Below are 17,997 nucleotides of genomic sequence, written 5' to 3' on the forward strand. Positions count from 1 at the left end.
TATTCAATGACAAAGTTCTCCGTGCATGGAGAGCGTTTTATTTCGCTCTCCATGCACTCTCCGTGTTTCGGAGGGCTCGCTGCCACTCCTGCTCCCTCTATTCAATGTGGTTAAGACTCGCCGCCACTCGCGGCGAGTCTTAACCCCTGCAGCGGACGAGCGTCCGCGGCAGGGAGCTTTCAGGGAGCCGGGGGACGGAAGCAGCCAGAGAGATTAAAGTCTCCCTGGCTGCTCCAGAGGACTGTGGAGGGGAGGGGGGCTCTCCGGGACCCAGGCAGCACAGGCTGCCCCCCCCCCTATAGCCAGCGGGGGACCCAGTATTCACTGCACCCGTTCGTGCATATTAACGATCGGGTGCAGTGAATATATGAATATCTAATGAGCGGCTCGAGCGCTCCGGCCCCCTGCTGGCTGCACTGTGTAAAAAAAAAATATATATATATATTTTTTTTTTTTAAATTAAATATATATTCATGTGCTATAAGCACATGAATAAAAATAACATGCCCCTTCACAGAAAAAAAACAACCTGATTTTTTTACACCAAAATTAAAAAAAAAAACCTTTTAGTTTAAAAGTTCACATTCCAGCTCCCCATCAAAAGATGGAGAATTGCTACACAGAGAGACACGGAGAAAATCACTTAGAAAGACGGAGAATATTTCACATTGAATAGGGTTGCTCGCTTTTGGAGAGCAAAATGCTCCGTCCAAGGCGAACAAAGCACAAATTCTCCACAAAACACGGAGAACTTTTCTCATTGAATACTGCCCATAGAGACAACTAACTCTTTATATCAAATTCTTTATTGCTCCACATATTTTCCAAGATCAATAACGCGTATGTTAGCACAAGAATTGTAACCCCACATACAATGTACTCATTCTTAACCGCATTTCTCTTACAATGTCCTTATCAGCAACCATTGTCCATCAGCATTCCGCTATAAGAGATGTCTACATGTCTTAGGATTTTTTCCTCATTTTGAAATACTATATCCATGTTAAGGGATCTCTTTCATTTTGAATTAATATATTATGGTTTTTGGGACAGGAGAAAAAAAGGGACTGCTGTGTGAGGAACGCACTAAGAGAGCAAAAAATCATAAAATGTTAACTTTTATTTATTGAATCATTAATATTCCCAGAATTTACTATGCGGGAAATGGGATTTGCAGCGAAAAATAGGGGTTAAAAAACTTTTGACATACAAACATATATTGTGTTCAAAGAAAGAAATAGTGTTTTAAAATCACATTTGAATCCAATTCGAAAAATGTTAGTTTAATTTCTGTCAGTGACGTTGTGCAACATATAATTTTCTCCCTCTGTGGGTAACCGTTTGTAATGGTGTAAAGAGCTTCTACTAATCTGTTGTGTCAATAAAGATTTATAGGATTTATATGATATCCAATAAAGATCTCAGGAATGTTTTGTGTTCTGGTTGCAATATATTTTATTTGTCCACCATTTGGTGCCACCTATGGGTGATTAATTATATTGCACTGATTTCATCAGATAGGGATCTTGTTGGAAATATCTTTATTTTATACCATTTATTTATAGGTAATCCTTTGATGCCATCTACTGGTAGTTAATGGTAATGCACTGATTTTCAGTGTAATATACACAGTGAAGCTTTTTATGACACACAGAAAAATTGTAAAGTATTTATGAGATAGTCAATTACACACAGGATCAGGGGTATTCAAATAAAATGTCTTCACGCTGGCCCGGGAATCCTATTCATTCTAAACAATATGTGGTCGACAAACAGCCAGTGTACATCAGCATCCCGCTATTTTGGATGTTTATATGTGTTAGGATTTCCTCCCTATTCCAAATTAATATCCACCAAATAACAGGTATTATACTAATATTGGCCCGGAATCCTACACACCCCAATCAGCACCATTATTTTTACATGGTCGACATGTCGACCTATGTCCAAACCAGCATTGCTCTCCAGCATACAACTTCAACATGTACCACTAATTTAATGGGTAATAGGATGTCTGCATATCATGCATAGAGAAGACTCTGCTCAGCCTTATAATAAATTAGGTATATAAGATGTAATTCTGCACATACTCTGTCTTCCCCCACTCATCTATCAATGTATGGGTTGTATTCATCACAACCATATTAACATACACACTAGCGGTAATCTAGCGGCTTACATTAAGCACTTATTTCCGGCACACTAGCACGGCGTATATTACTTGACTCCAGTGCTGTTTACGTAGCGGCTTACAGCCCTACAGGCTTACCCGGCCACTGCCGCATACGGTGCTTACCTGGCCACGTCATTGGCGAGGCGACGCGACAAGCGGGCGCAGTGTACTTCACCCTGACACTGCGAGCCCCGCCGTCCCAGCTGACAGACCGGGCACACAGCACTTCTCAACTGCTTAGTGTGCTGTGATCCTAGCTACTCTCATGGTGTATTTATGCTGCCTGAGCCCGGGGTAACACCAGATAAATTTTGGGTACCCGATTGGTGCATTTAGCAGGCCCGTATATTTCACCACTCTGATTAAAAGATTATCGCTTGGTGTGTGACCATATCTTTGTGGGCATTTTTCACCTCCCAGCTTTAACCGGATATTTTACTCCGATGTGCACAGTCTATACCGCTAGTAACTGAAAAACGTTCTATGAGTAAATAAATCGGCAATACTTGCTTCTAAGTTACAGAACAACACACAATTGCAGCTCAAGTAAAAAAAAAACCATTTATATACATATTGGGGAGTGGGACCCCACGGTTATAAGGATATGTTTCTCCTTTTTTTTATATGTCTATGTTATATGTCTGTATTGTGTCCTTTTATTTTCGCTACAGATTTTAGGAAATAAAATAATAAAGGTTATGTTTTATTATACCCTTTGGTGCATCACAAAGTGACACTCTCTTGCTGCTTTCCCACTGCAGAGCCAGTTAAAGTACCGGTATTTTTAAACGGTTTTTAAAACGGTATTAGCATTCACATTGCACTAGATTACCGTTTTTAAATACTGTTTAAGTGCTATTCCCACTGCAGTGTACCGTTTAAAAAAGAGTGCCTGTCTTTCCTGCCCTGCACCCCCCCTCCCTCCCCTGGTACCTGGCCTACAAACTACAAACCCTGTACCTGTCTTGCACACCCGCCCCCCTCCCCTGGTACTTGCCAGTGCATCGGATCATGCTTTGTTCATTGAATTCCGGTGGGTGACAGCTCCTGACTCTTGCAGTGCCGGCGGGTGACAGCTCCTGACTCCGCAGCACACTCTCCTTTGGACGCTGTGGAGGCTCCGGCTGTATCACCCCCCATGCTTGCACCATCGTGTATGCTGGCAGCAGGATCTGATAGTTGTGCGGGGGGGGGGGCTCCACACAGCAGGGGGTGCCGGGTATTGCGGCGGCTACGGCCAGCCCTCATCCCCGCTACTGCTATAGCCAACTGCGTGCTTCCCCGTAGCATGCAGTGGCAGATTCAGGGGGGGGGGGTTGCCCGGACACGTGCCCCCTGTCATTAATTTTGTAGCTGAGGACCAGGGCTTTCCAACGAGCCCAGCCCCGTGTCTCTAGCCCCCCGGGAACCGGAGATATCGCCTGGCAAACCTGTAAAGTTTTTTTCCCCATAGGATAATATGGGACACGTCAATTCTGACCCCCACTCGATTCCAACGGCTGCCAGTTCCCGCCCTGGTATCACAGAAGCTTGTGGTTGATTTCATTCAATTCCAAATCGCTTGGCCTTCAATATGATACCAGGCTGGTCCATATCGGTCAGTCGGTTCCAGAGATATTGCGTGTAAACCGATTTTTTTTTATTTTTGAAATGTAATTTCATGGCTGTTCATGTTCTTTGAGGGCAGATTACTCTGGAACCAAACGTTCCAGTTTCACTGGACCAAAATCATTCAAAGCCCACTCAAAAGTTCTTCAATATAATACTTGTCTCATGTAAATGGGTCAGTTGGTTCCGAAGATATAACCAGTTAAATTAGATAACTGGTTAAAGGGGGGAGGGGTGGTTTTCTCTCCCCCTCACACCAGAAAATTCAGGGACTAGGCTGGTGTAAAAGGGGCCAACCTAGGAATGCATTTTCTGGTTTGAAAGGGGTATTTCAAATATCCGGGACCTGCAGTGCTCTGAATACTGCTAGGCTCTGCCACTGTCAGTGGCTATCACTTCTGCCTGGCGGCGGCTGTCCCCCATTTACCACGAGCATGTATTCCCCCTTGGCAATGAGCATGTAATCCCACATGGCAATGAGCATGGAACCTCTGGCAATGAGCATGGAACCCTTGGCAATGAGCATGTAGAGAAGCAGCACTTATGTAGCATAATTTTTAATAGGCATTATGGCAGTGGTAGCCAACCCTAGCCCTCGAGAGCTACCAACAGTTCACATTTTCCAGACAACCTAGCTGCTGCACAGCTGCACTCATTAATCACTGACACATTTTAAAAGATACACAGATGGAGCTAATTAGCTCACTTGTGTTTCTGTGAGGAGACCTGCAAAACATGCACTGTTGGTAGCTCTCGAGGACTAGGGTTGGCTACCCCAGCATTATGGTGTTTGGCATAATACATAATGGACATAATGGCGTGTAACTTAATGTGTAATGGACATTATGGTGTAAATGTTTAATGCAAGCCTTTGGTGGACAATGTCCCTGTTTATGAAGTGTATTGTGAATTTTGTGTAATCTGTGTGGCATTATGTGAATTCTGGCTCAATCCGTGTGGCATTATGTGAATTTTGGCTCAATCCATGTGGCATTATGGGAATTTTGGCTCAGTCCGTGTGGCATTATTTGAATTTTTTCTCAATCCATGTGGCATTATGGGAATTTTGGCTCAATCCATGTGGCATTATGTGAATTTTGGTTCAATCCGTATGGCATTTTATGCATTTGGCTCAATCCATGTGGCATTATGGGAATTTTGGCTCAGTCCGTGTGGCATTATGTGAATTTTTTTCCCAATCCATGTGGCATTATGTGAATTTTGGCTTAATCCGTGTGTGTTTTTATGTAAATTTTGTCTAAATCCATGTGGCATTATGTGAATTTTGACACAATCCATGTGGCATTATTTGAATTTTGTCTCAATCCATGTGGCATTATGTCGATTTTGGCTCATTCCATTTGGCATCATGTGTAAGGGGCAAGTATAATGGGGTCTAGTATTTTGTTGCATAATGTGTAGAAGTTGTATATGGTGTTGACACGCGCCCCTGTTGAGTGGCCACACACCCTTTTCCGGAGCGCGCCTTTTGTCGCCATGGTGGGCCTGCGTACTTTAAATGCCAGGGCCTATTTTTAATTCCATTCCCACCCTCTCCTGCCGCTCTCTTAGCATGTACACTGGCACCACTAACACCGCCCCTCCCCCACCCAAACCCTTTTTTATCATGGTGCCCCCCCTGTCATTTAATCCTGGATCCGCCCCTGGTAGCATGTGTGTATGGGATGGATGTACCGCTGTCCCGGGACGCACCTGTGCCATGTCCCCCCCTATAGATCGCATACTAGGCTGCAGGTCAGGATTACTATGCTGTGCCGGGTGCCCGCATGTGCAGCCAGCACCGAGCATTCCTGCGCTCCCGGGTACCTGTGCTCCGAGGCTGCTGTATGCTCAGCGCTTGTAGTAAGGGGACTGCTGCTGGGAGAGTGATGAGCAGTGGGGTTGCTGTTCCTGCGCTGTCAATCCCCATGCATGAAGTCGTTCTTTTTAACTTCTATTTTCATATGGTTAGCTTGGTCTCAAGTGAAGGTGGTCAAGCAGTATAAATTCGTGAAAAACAAGAAAAATAAACAATAATTAAAAATCCGTGTGTGTGTCTTATTATAAACACTCTAGTGAGTGATATCGTAAATGCTGAGACAAGTTGAGTTCCACAAGGCGTACCAAGACTCACGTTGGTTCTAGATGTTATCCTTCTTATAAAGGTTTCTTTGGTCGTAGTCTCGGGGAGCTCAGCCTCTCAGCAGCGATGGATATATTCTCATATATGGCGGTTTTCACCAGTGCTCAATAAAGAGAAAAAGTAGTGTCTCAGAAACAAAGTGACTTGTTTTTTAGGTAAGTAGGAGCTGTACAAAAATAATGTCTTGCCAGCGTACCTCACTTACGTTTAAATCAAATATTATACACACATAAAGGTTTCTTTATATTGAATGACGTGAAGGCGTACCCCTACTCACGGTGTGTTTAGTAGTTTTCAAACCTATAAAGGTTTCTTTGTGTTGATGGGTGAGGTGTTAATGAAGCCGGATATGTATCTGTTAGCCCGGTAGCTCCAGTATATTGGGGTTTTCACCAGTGCTCACTTACGTTTAAATCAAATATTATACACACATAAAGGTTTCTTTATATTGAATGACGTGAAGGCGTACCCCTACTCACGGTGTGTTTAGTAGTTTTCAAACCTATAAAGGTTTCTTTGTGTTGATGAGTGAGGTGTTAATGAAGCCGGATATGTATCTGTTAGCCCGGTAGCTCCAGTATATCGGGGTCCATAAAACATAAAAGTGTTTTTTAGGGGAGGTAGGGTGTCACCAAATTTGTGTAATCGATCTATCTTGCCAACCAGTAGTGGCGTACCTTCCTCACCCCTTTATAGAGGGGGGCAAAAGCCCATAGCAGTTTCTTTTCCTATTGTTGGGCACTCAGATTTTAACAGGAATGAAACCGGAGATTCAATTTTGATAAAAATCTTTCCCAACTTTTTAATCCATATAAAAAAAGTATGTCCCATATACAGATCATGCGGACATAGATGCGAGACAAAAAATACAAAAAAGATCCAAAATGTCCAATATGATCCAAAAACATTAAAGTATAGCTAAAAAAGCACATACATACATCCAGGAGTGTGGCTGCTCACTTTCCTCTGACAGGATCTACGCGTTTCGGTCTAGCTGACCTTCATCTTGATAAAGGTCAGCTAGACCGAAACGCGTAGATCCTGTCAGAGGAAAGTGAGCAGCCACACTCCTGGATGTATGTATGTGCTTTTTTAGCTATATTTTAATGTTTTTGGATCATATTGGACATTTTGGATCTTTTTTGTATTTTTGTATTTTTTGTCTCGCATCTATGTCCGCATGACTGTATATGGGACATACTTTTTTATATGGATTAAAACGTTGTGAAAGATTTTTATCAAAATTGAATCTCCGGCTTCATTCCTGTTAAAATCCGAATGCCCACCAATAGGAAAAGAAACTGCTATGGGCTTTTGCCCCCCTCTATAAGGGGTGAGGAAGGTACGCCACTACTGGTTGGCAAGATAGATCGATTACACAAATTTGGTGACACCCTACCTCCCCTAAAAAACACTTTTATGTTTTATGGACCCCGATATACTGGAGCTACCGGGCTAACAGATACAGTTGTGTTTAAAATTATTCAACCCCCAATGCTGTAAAGGGGTTTAGGGACTATAGTGTACATTTGGAATTGTATTCAGAATGAAATCCTACAAGGACGTTTTAAAGAACCAAATGCAACTAAACTGACATCAATTGTTTATATAACACAGTAGTAAATGTGTATTTTGTGGTTTCTTCATTGCCACAATTATTCAACCCCTTAAAGACTACCACTCTGAAGAAGAGAGGTTAATTCTGGTGTTTTCAATCAGGTATTGAAAACACCTGTGGATGTCACCGAGCACCAATCAAGCATAATAAGCACCAATTAGGCAGCTTTAAAATGACTGTGATACTCAGCTCCTTCTAGACATTTACTGGTGTGGTTACAAACATGGTGAAGTCAAGAGAATGGTCCAGGAAGACCAGAGAAGAGGTGATTTGTCTTCACAGGAAGGGCAATGGCTATAAGAAGATTGCAAAGAAGTTAAACATACCAAGAGACACCATAGGAAGCATCATTCGCAAATTCAAGGCAAAGGGCACTATTGAAATGCTACCTGGTCGTGGAAGAAAGAAGATCCTGACTTCGACTGCTGTGCGCTACCTGAAGCGTAGAGTGGATAAAAGTCCCTGTGTGACTGCTGAGGAACTGAAAAAAGATTTGTCAGATGTGGGTATAGAAGTTTCAGCTCAGACAATAAGGCGCACACTGCGTAATGAAGGTCTCCATGCCAGAACCCCCAGGCGCACCCCCTTGCTGTCTCCCAAGAATAAGAAAAGTCGACTGCAGTATGCCAAAAGTCATGTGGGCAAACCACAAAAGTTGTGGGATAGTGTTCTGTGGACTGATGAAACAAAATTAGAACTGTTTGGGCCCATGGATCAACGCTATGTTTGGAGGAGGAAGAACAAGGCATATGACGAAAAGAACACCTTGCCTACTGTGAAGCATGGCGGAGGGTCAATTATGCTTTGGGGCTATTTTGCTTCTGCAGGTACAGGGAAGCTTCAGCGTGTACAAGGTACCATGAATTCTCTTCAGTACCAGGAGATATTGGATGAAAATGTGATGCAGTCCGTCACACACCTGAGGCTTGGGAGACGTTGGACCTTTCAACAGGACAATGATCCCAAGCATACCTCCAAGTCCACTAGAGCATGGTTGCAGAGGAAAGGCTGGAACATTTTGGAGTGGCCATCGCAGTCACCAGACTTAAATCCGATTGAGAACCTCTGGTGGGACTTAAAGAAAGCAGTTGCAGTGCGCAAGCCTAAGAATTTGACTGAACTGGAGGCTTTTGCCCATGAAGAATGGGCGAAGATACCCGTAGATCGCTGCAAGACACTTGTGTCAAGCTATGCTTCACGTTTAAAAGCTGTTATAACTGTAAAAGGATGTTGTACTAAGATTGAATGTCACTTAGGGGTTGAATAAAAACTAATAATGATGTGAGCACAGAAAAGACATTTGTGGTTATTTCATTATAAACTTAAGTTTATATTTCTCTGACCTACAAGTGCCTCTTTCATGTAAATGTAAGCAAGATGACTGAATGATCAAAATCAATGTCAAACTGGCCAAAACATTCAATTTCAGTGGGGGTTGAATAATTTTGAAGACAACTGTACATATCCGGCTTCAATAACACCTCACTCATCAACACAAAGAAACCTTTATAGGTTTGAAAATTACTAAACACACCGTGAGTAGGGGTACACCTTCACGTCATTCAATATAAAGAAACCTTTATGTGTCTATAATATTTGATTTAAACGTAAGTGAGCACTGGTGAAAACCCTGATATACTGGAGCTACCGGGCTAACCGATACATATCCGGCTTCATTAACACCTCACCCATCAACACAAAGAAACCTTTATAGGTTTGAAAACTACTAAACACACCGTGAGTAGGGGTACGCCTTCACGTCATTCAATATAAAGAAACCTTTATGTGTGTATAATATTTGATTTAAACGTAAGTGAGGTACGCTGGCAAGACATTATTTTTGTACAGCTCCCACTTACCTAAAAAACAAGTCACTTTGTTTCTGAGATACTACTTTTTCTCTTTATTGAGCACTGGTGAAAACCGCCATATATGAGAATATATCCATCGCTGCTGAGAGGCTGAGCTCCCCGAGACTACGACCAAAGAAACCTTTATAAGAAGGATAACATCTAGAACCAACGTGAGTCTTGGTACGCCTTGTGGAACTCAACTTGTCTCAGCATTTACGATATCACTCACTAGAGTGTTTATAATAAGACACACACACGGATTTTTAATTATTGTTTATTTTTTCTTGTTTTTCACGAATTTATACTGCTTGACCACCTTCACTTGAGACCAAGCTAACCATATGAAAATAGAAGTTAAAAAGAACGACTTCAAGTATCTATTTTGCGCCATTGTGTCGATATCCCACCTCTTTTTCCACATTTGTATTTTGAAGTAAAGGTGTACCTTCAGGGATTGTGATTCAAGGCAGCACTGCGCCACGTACCTACTGTCACCTGTTTTTGTATTGCAATCCCCATGCATGTCCCTGCATTGCCCGGCCGGGAGGTCATACATGGCAGGGGGTCACTGGGTCATGGGGGGGGGGTTGTCCAAGACAGCCCTGACTGCAAGCAGAGATCAGTCAGGAGCTGTCACCCACAGGGATTCAATGAACGGGCCCCGCTGCATGATCCGGCGAGCTGGCAAGTACCAGGGGAGGGGGGTGGCATGCAGGATGGACAGGTACGGGGGTTGTAAGCCAGGTACCAGGGGAGGGGGTTGACTGGTGTTGGGGTCCTAAATACCGTTTCAGACCCGTTCCCACTGACAAAAAAAACGGGTCTGAAACGTGTAGGACGTGTCTTTAACCGGTAAATCAACTCTGGCACTTTCCCACTGCAGCCTTAAACGGTAAATAGTGGGGAAAAAACGGCAATTTACCGTTTAAGACCTGCGGGAAAGTGGGAAAGGGGCATTACTCGCTCCCCAAGAAATTTTAGTCCCAGTACATATTTTCAGATGTGTTCCTGTGCTTTGAGGTTATGCAGTTGGCATTACTGTAATAGCTGAGTAGAGCGGCGTTCTGTGGTGGGATTTATTTGTCCTGTTCATTTATTTCTTATGAAACACAAATGTATTAAACTTATAATGCAACTGAAACTTAATTTAAGGCAGAGTTCTGGTTTCTACAAGAATGTGGTCCAAGTCCAGAAGCATGTGACCTTCAACCAAGTGAAAGGGATATTTGGCTTCACAGACAGCGACTGTATTGGTAAGATGTTGTCACCCCATTGGATGTGGTGTATCAGTGTGTTACCTGTCTGACATGCACTGCATTGTGTTCTACTGTGTCACCTGCCTTGCATGCACTGCGTTGTGAGTTTCTGTGTCACATGCCTGACATGCACTGCATTGTGTGTTTGGGTCACCTGCCTGACATGCACTGCATTGTGTGTTTGGCTCACCTGCCTCACATACTGTACACTGCCTTGTGTGTTTGTGTCACCTGCCTGACATGCACTGCCTTGTGTTGTAGGTAAGATCAGCTTCCCTGCAATCCAGGCCGCACCGTCCTTCAGCAGCTCCTTCCCGGAAATATTCCATGGCAGGAAGGATGTCCAGTGCCTGATCCCATGTGCTATAGACCAGGTACAGAACCCTACTGTGCTGGATAATGTTATGTTCTGCTTCTGCCAGTAAAATGGTGCCATACAACCTTCCCTAGGCTCTGTGCCATAGTGTGCATACAGAATTAGGGGTAACTTCAATGAGGTACTTTATGTCTCACACCTCACCGAAGTAACTTATATGTATTCTCAGATATATTTGCACAGCCCGTAGCCTCTACAATGTCATTTTTTGAACCTGATATTTCTCCTTCTGTGGTATTTAGGTGTGTAAAGAACTGCCATAATTCTGTACTATGTTATTGCTGCATATTCCATTCACATCTAGGTCTCTATGTAACTCTTGTTCTATGGCAGTTGTTCCAAAACTTTTTGAATCACGGCACCCTACAGTATAAGAATATTTTTTTAAGGCACCCCTAGGCCAAAAGTTTGTTACTGAGTGTTTTAGAAAAAATTGAAGTTGTTATTAAAGCTTATTCTCAGGCCCAGTTATTTTGTGAAGAAAATTATTTACTTCTGTTTACCCACATATTTGATAATTGGAATCTAAAAGCAGTGATTTTGCCCATTTGATTGAACATAAATAATTTGAATTGGTTCTGGAATACCAACCTGAGGCACCCCTGTAAATGCTCAGAGGCACCCCAGGGAGCCTAGGCGCACAGTTTGGGTACCACTGTTCTATGGTATAAATAACACATAACTATAGTAAGAATAGGAATTTGCAGCCTATACTGTACCTCCAGTATAATTGCTGATGACCATGGACAAGAGCCAGCAGTAAGGTATATACAGGGTTAGTCACTATGAGTGACCTCTTGGTGGGATAGTGTAATACCGAGGTATAGTGCATGGACAGAAGCCGGCAGAGAGACATACTTGTATAACAGGTTTATACCCCTTTTACACCGCCGAAAAATCAGAGTCAGCGGCGGGTCAGACCCGGATCTGCGGTGGTGTAAATGGGGTGAAGCAGTGTCCATTTACACAGGTCCTCTACCCAGGTCCTGACCTGGGTAGAACACGGTCAGGACCCGTGTAGAGGCCGGTGTAAATGGTCCCGTTGCGGGTTGAGACACCCGCAGCGGGTCCGTGCACGGCCTGCAGAGTGGGAAGCTGTCAGTGTCCCCTCTGCTGTGGGAGGAGGGGGATGTCTGTTGAGGGGTGGGGAGGAAGCTGTCAGGCTGCTGAGCGGGGAGACGGAACTCGTAACTCACCCCTGCAGCCGTGGGGTACCTGCGGCAAAGCTGATATCAGTGGCGGTGGTCCCTTCAGCGAATGGGATGTAAGTGGCGGGGGTCCCTGCAGCGAGTAGTTCCCATCCGCCTGGCTGGTTCCCACCAATGCTGCCGGGTAGGTGGCGGGGTACCCCCCAGTGCTGCCGGGGTCTCTCCACACTTGTCTTGTTTCTATAACAAATGCACGAGGTCTGTGTCGCACACCCACCCACCACCACTGCACCTGCGCTGCACAGCACCACTGACCAGGGGGAGACTGGGGCTACAGTCCACTCCAGCACCACGTGTTACTGGCAGTAGTGTCACAGCTGCTGCAGAACCTCTGCCTATGCTGAGCTGTCACTCACTCTCTGACAGTCCCTGTATGCAGTGTGAGTACCGGCTGGGGGTACTGTACAGTGGGAGTGGGGCTGGGGGTACTGCACAGTGAGAGTGGGGCTGAGGGCATATATATATGGGCCCACTGCACTACTTTGCCCGGGGCCCCTTATGATCTTAGCATGGCCCTGCCCCTTGGCAACGAGCAATTTCACCTCCCTTGGCAACGAGCAAGCCTTTTTAACGACATCACAATGGAAAGGCAGGGCTGCCCCAGGTTCAGTGTAAATGATGCAGACCCAGGTCCGACCCAGGTCGAAGTGCTGTGTAAATGGTGTATAAAGCAGGGTCAGACCCTGGAAACTCCAGCGTTCAAAGACCAGGGTTTTTGGTGTAAAAGGGGTATTAGTGACCTCTTGGTGGAATAGTGGAATACTGAGGTATAGTGCGTGAACAGGAGCCAGCAGTGAGGCTTGTGTCCTTAGTTGCTAATTGTGGCTTCCAGAGGGCGCACGTCTGATTGGCCATTCCTGTTCATAGTAAATGTGAAGTCCCTGCAGTCTTTAGCCTCACAGATGATTACCTGCATGTTCCTCTCTGGGATGAACATCTGTTTTTGCTCAGGTTTCTCATCCAGCCTCATTATTACTGGTCTAGGGGCGTTATTTATGAAGCCATGAAAAAGTAGATTTATGTTCTTTCTTTGAGATCCATAGTAGAAACAGGACTGACGCTGGTTAACTGGTTAAAAGATTTGCCTCCGGGCAACCCAGGCTCCTCCCTTCCTAAACCCCACCTCCGCCTTCAGCAGCCAGTTTTGGTAACAATCCCCAAGGCAGGAGAAAAGAGAGAAGAAAAAAAAAGTCCACATTGGGACTAACCTAAAAGTAAACCAGTAAACTGTAATAAAACGTATAATAGCAGGCGCGTCAGGGAGTGATCCCTGTGTCTCCTATGGATCTCTTCGAAAGAGATTTAACAGGTAACATAAATCTCCTTTTCTTCGAGCCATAGGAGAGATAGAGCTGACGCTGGGATGTCCTAAAGCAAAAAGGACCACCTTTGAGGTGTTGCTTTAGGACAGGCATGCCCAAAGTCAGGCCCGGGGGCCAAATGCGGCCCATGCTGTCATTTAAAGCGGCCCGCAGCCTCCATCTGGAAGCGGGCAGAGCATCAGATGTGGGAAGCACAGCACAGGACACTAAAGGTGGAGCTCCGGCGAGCGCGCCTTTACCTTGTTGTCTGCTGCAGTGAGGAGGTGCCGGCCAACACAGTCAGATGTGTTTGGCGTCCTACCCCTGCTGCTGCAATCGTGTATCACCCTGCTCCACAATCAGTGACAGCAGTGTTTGGGGAGGGGGGCAGCAAGGGGGAAGCTTGCTCCAGTAACATGCAGAGTGGAGGAGGGCAGCATCGGGAGCCCAAACATCTCCTGTCCTTGCAGTGCCTGCTTTGCCTCTCCTTCCTCTGGCTCACTCAAGGGGCTGGGAAACATACAGAGAAGGGAGGGGGCAGAGTGGGGGACATACAGTGAAAGAGGGTCAGGCTGGGGGACATACAGTGAATTTAGGCAGTGATGGCCATTCAGAGAAGGGGGGGCAGGCTGGGGGACATACAGTAAATTGGGGCAGAGTGGGGTACATAGTGTATGGGGGTCATACAGTGAAGGAGGGTCAGGCTTGGGGACATACAATGAATGGAGGCACTGATGGACATTAAGAGAAGGGGTCAGGCTGTGAGGACAGAGTGAATGAGGGCAGAGTGGGGACATATAGTGAAGGAGGGGCAGGCTGGGGGACATACAGTGAATGGGGGCAGAGTGGGGGACCATTCTGATGTGATTAATGATTCAAAGAATGTCAGGCTGAATGGTCGGCCCCCCACATTTTCACCTCACCAAATCTGGCCTTCGTCGCAAAAATGTTTGGACACCCCTACTTTAGGACATCGCCTGAGCGGCGCTAAGGCAGAGTCCCCAGAAGTGTAAAAAGTATCCAACGCATAGAAGTGCAGGAAAATATAAGGGGACGACCATGTTGCCTCCCTGCACAGCTGCTCCGCAGTAGCACCCCCCCCACGGACAGCCCAAGAGGCACTTACCGACCTTGTGGAGTGAGCCTGGACCCCGTTCGAGACCCTAAGACCTGCCTCAACATAAGTGACGGATAGCACATCTGAACCAATGGGTCATCTGTTAAGATGCAGGTCAGCCCCGCTGCTAAGACAAATAGAGCATCTGATTTACAAGTGGGGACCCAGGGGACCACCGGAGGGACAAACAGGCTAGATCTGGACAACACCCTGTAAGAAGGTACAGATGTCTAGAAGGAAGGCCAGTTTTCTCTGGAAAGAAAATAGTTGACAAGGCCAAGATCTGCACCTTCAAGCAGGAAAGGCGCAACCCGGCATCCAAGCCCGACTGGAGGAAGGATAAGACCCTAGCCAATATATAGATCCTGGGTTTAAGACCCCTGGCCGCACACCAAGAAAAGAAGGCTTTCCAGATCCTGTAGTATACTCCTGCAGAGGAAGAGCGACATGCTTGAAGCATCGTCTGGATCGTTTTGAAGAAAAGCATTTTGCTCTCAAGAAAGAGGTTTCAAGAGCCACCCCATAAAATGGAGACGGGACAGGTCCTGGTGCAGGCCCTGACTGATGAGGTCCAGTCATTGAGGAAGAAGGAACTGAGATGCCGCTGACAGACCCAGGAGATCGGCGTACCAGACCCGTCCAGGCCATTCCGACGCCATTAGGATCAAGTTTCCCCCTTCATCTTGGAACTTGCGGAGAACCCTGGGAAGGAGCGGTATAAGAAGGAAATGCATACATGTGGTGGAACGGCCATAGGGCCAACAGGGCATCTGTGAGACAGGCTTCTGGATCTCAGGTGCGAGATCCATACCGTTGGACTTTGCGATTTTGGCAACACGCCATCAAGTCCACTTCCGGAACTCCCCATCTGTCCACTAGTCGGTCGAACATGTCTGGATGAAGAGACCATTCCCCAGAGTGGAGTGGAGCATCTGACAGCTGAGTAAAATCCGCCTCCCAGTTCAACACCCCTGGTATGAAAACCACCAAGATGGCTGGGACACGTCTCTCCGCCCATTGGAAGATGCATCTGGTCTCTACCATGGCGCCTCGACTGCGAGTGCCTCCCTGGTGGTTGATGGATGCTGGTGTCATAACATTGTTCACTGCACTTGGACAGGGCACTGTATACCACCCTCAACTCCAATCAATTAATGGATAGAAGGCTGTCTGTCACAGACCATAACCCCTGGAAGGATCTCTGACAGGTGATGACCCACAAGCCGTGCAGACTGGCATCTGTCGACCCATTCCTGTTTCCAGAAGGGACGGCCCATCTGCAGGTTCCGAAAGAGAAGCCACCACATCAGTGACAGGCAAACCTCCCAGGAGAGAATAATCCTCTGAGTCTTGATGTGTTGATGAGAACCATTCCATTTGGATAGGATTTCCAGTTGAAGTGGCCAGGAGTGGAACTAGGCGTATTCCACCATCTCGAAGGATGCCCAGAACCCGCATTAACGGACACATTCTTGTGCCCGAGAAGATCCCGGATTCTGGACTGCAGGGTCCGAAGTCTGTCCTCTGGTAGTAAAACTTTCTGAAGGTTGGAGTCCAAGAGGGCCACAAGATGGACCATCCGCTGAGATGGAATGACAGCCAATTTGGATCAACATAATCCATCCGTGCCTCTGAAAGAGGGACAAAGTCTGCTGAATGTGATCTGGCGTACCCACAGAGACTGTGCTAACAGAAGGAGGTCATCTAAATAAGGGAAGATTCTGATCCCCTGTCATTGGAGGTGTCCTGCCATGATGTTCGTGAACACCCAAGGTCCAGTTGAAAGACCAAAGGGCAGTGCACAAAATTGAAAGTGCTCTCCTAGCAGAGCAAAGTGCATGAACCTCTGATGGTCCCGATGAATGGGCACGTGAAGGTAGGCGTCCTGGTTATCCAGGGATGCCATGAATTCCCCCGGCTCCAAGGCCAGAATGATAGATCGCAGGGATTCCATATAAAATTTTGGGACCCGGAGGAACCGATTGAGGTATTAGAAGGGGAGTTTCAGTCGATACGCCCCATTGGGTTTGCGTACCAGGAATAAGCTGGCGTAGAACCGCAGGCTCCGTTGTGTCAAGAAAACCTGTACAATTACCCCGGATCGGAGTAGTGATTGAATGGATTCCCGGAGCTTTGCTTGGATCTCCTGGTAAACTTATGGAAAAGAATTGAGATGAGGGCCGATGTTGAAATGTGAGTGTGTAACCTCGTAACCACATTGTGGACCCAATGTTATGTCCAGCCATACGGCCAAAAAGTGCAACAGACGACCTCCCATCCTGGGGTCTCCCAGGTGAAGGTCTAGGTTTGTCCGACTGTTTGGGCACGGTACGGCGGGTAGACCAGGCCTGTTTACCTCGCTGTTTAGGAGGTCTGGAAGGCTGAGGCGGTGACCTGGGGAATGTCCGCGCACCTTACCATGTGGGTGAAAGGACCAAAAGGACGGGGTCCAGGCCCGCAGTGAAAGGCAGAAATGCTTTCTTAGAAGCCGCCACCGTAGCCACTATTATTATTATTATTAACCGTTTCTTATATAGCGCATACATATTCCGCAGTGCTTTACAGAGAATATTTGAGCATTCACATCAGTCCCTGCCCCAATGGAGCTTACAATCTATATCCCCTTCCACATGTACACGCACACACAGCCATTTTAGGGTTAATTTTTGTTGGAAGACAATTGACCTACCGGTATATTTTTAGAAGGGAGGCGGAAACGGCGAGTACCCGGAGTAAACCCACGCAAGCACAGGGAGAATACACAAACTCCACACAGTTAGGGCCATAGTGTGTATCAAACCCATGACCTCAGTGCTGTGAGGCAGTAATGCTAACCATTACACCATCCGTGCTGCCCACTATCTTATTTAGTTCCGGACCAAAAAGGATCGAACCGGTGACGGGCAAGGCACCTAGAGCCCTGTCTGAGTCCGCGGCTGCTCACCAAGAACGGAGCCACAAGGCTCGTCTGGGGGGGAAACTGCAGATGCCGAAACCTTAGAAGTGAGAACCCCAGCATCTAGGGCAGTCTCTCCTAAATAAGAGGCAGCTTGTTGGACGTGACACGCCAATGGAAGTAGCTCCTTGCGGGGAGTGCCCTCAGATAACCCTCTGCCCACCCTCAGCCCAGTCAGCAAGAGTTTTAGAGACCCACGCAGAGGCTGAGGCAGGTCTAGCGACAGTGCCCGCATGTGAATAAATGACTTTTAGAAAGATTTCTAACTTTCTGTTGGTGGGCTCCTTCAAAATAGCAGTATTGGGGATAGGCAGAGTAGAAGCCCGTACCAAGTTGGCAACGTGGGCATCCACTGTGGGAGAGTTTTCTCATTTGGCCCTATCAGAGG

General features: G+C 46.2%; 1 protein-coding gene across 2 annotated transcripts in view; it reads left to right on the forward strand.

Moving 5' to 3' along the window:
* Positions 1-17,997, forward strand: part of WARS1 (tryptophanyl-tRNA synthetase 1) — a 111,596-nt gene that overhangs the window by 70,128 nt on the left and 23,471 nt on the right. For both annotated transcript variants that reach the window (XM_083166969.1, XM_083166970.1), the window contains exons 7-8: positions 10,548-10,648; positions 10,913-11,025. In XM_083166969.1, coding sequence (XP_083023095.1) covers positions 10,548-10,648; positions 10,913-11,025 — 214 coding nt within the window. The remainder of the gene's footprint in view (positions 1-10,547; positions 10,649-10,912; positions 11,026-17,997) is intronic.

The sequence above is a fragment of the Crinia signifera genome, chromosome 12 (genome assembly GCF_055691185.1).
Source record: "Crinia signifera chromosome 12, ASM5569118v1, whole genome shotgun sequence".
Taxonomy (NCBI): Eukaryota; Metazoa; Chordata; class Amphibia; order Anura; family Myobatrachidae; genus Crinia; species Crinia signifera.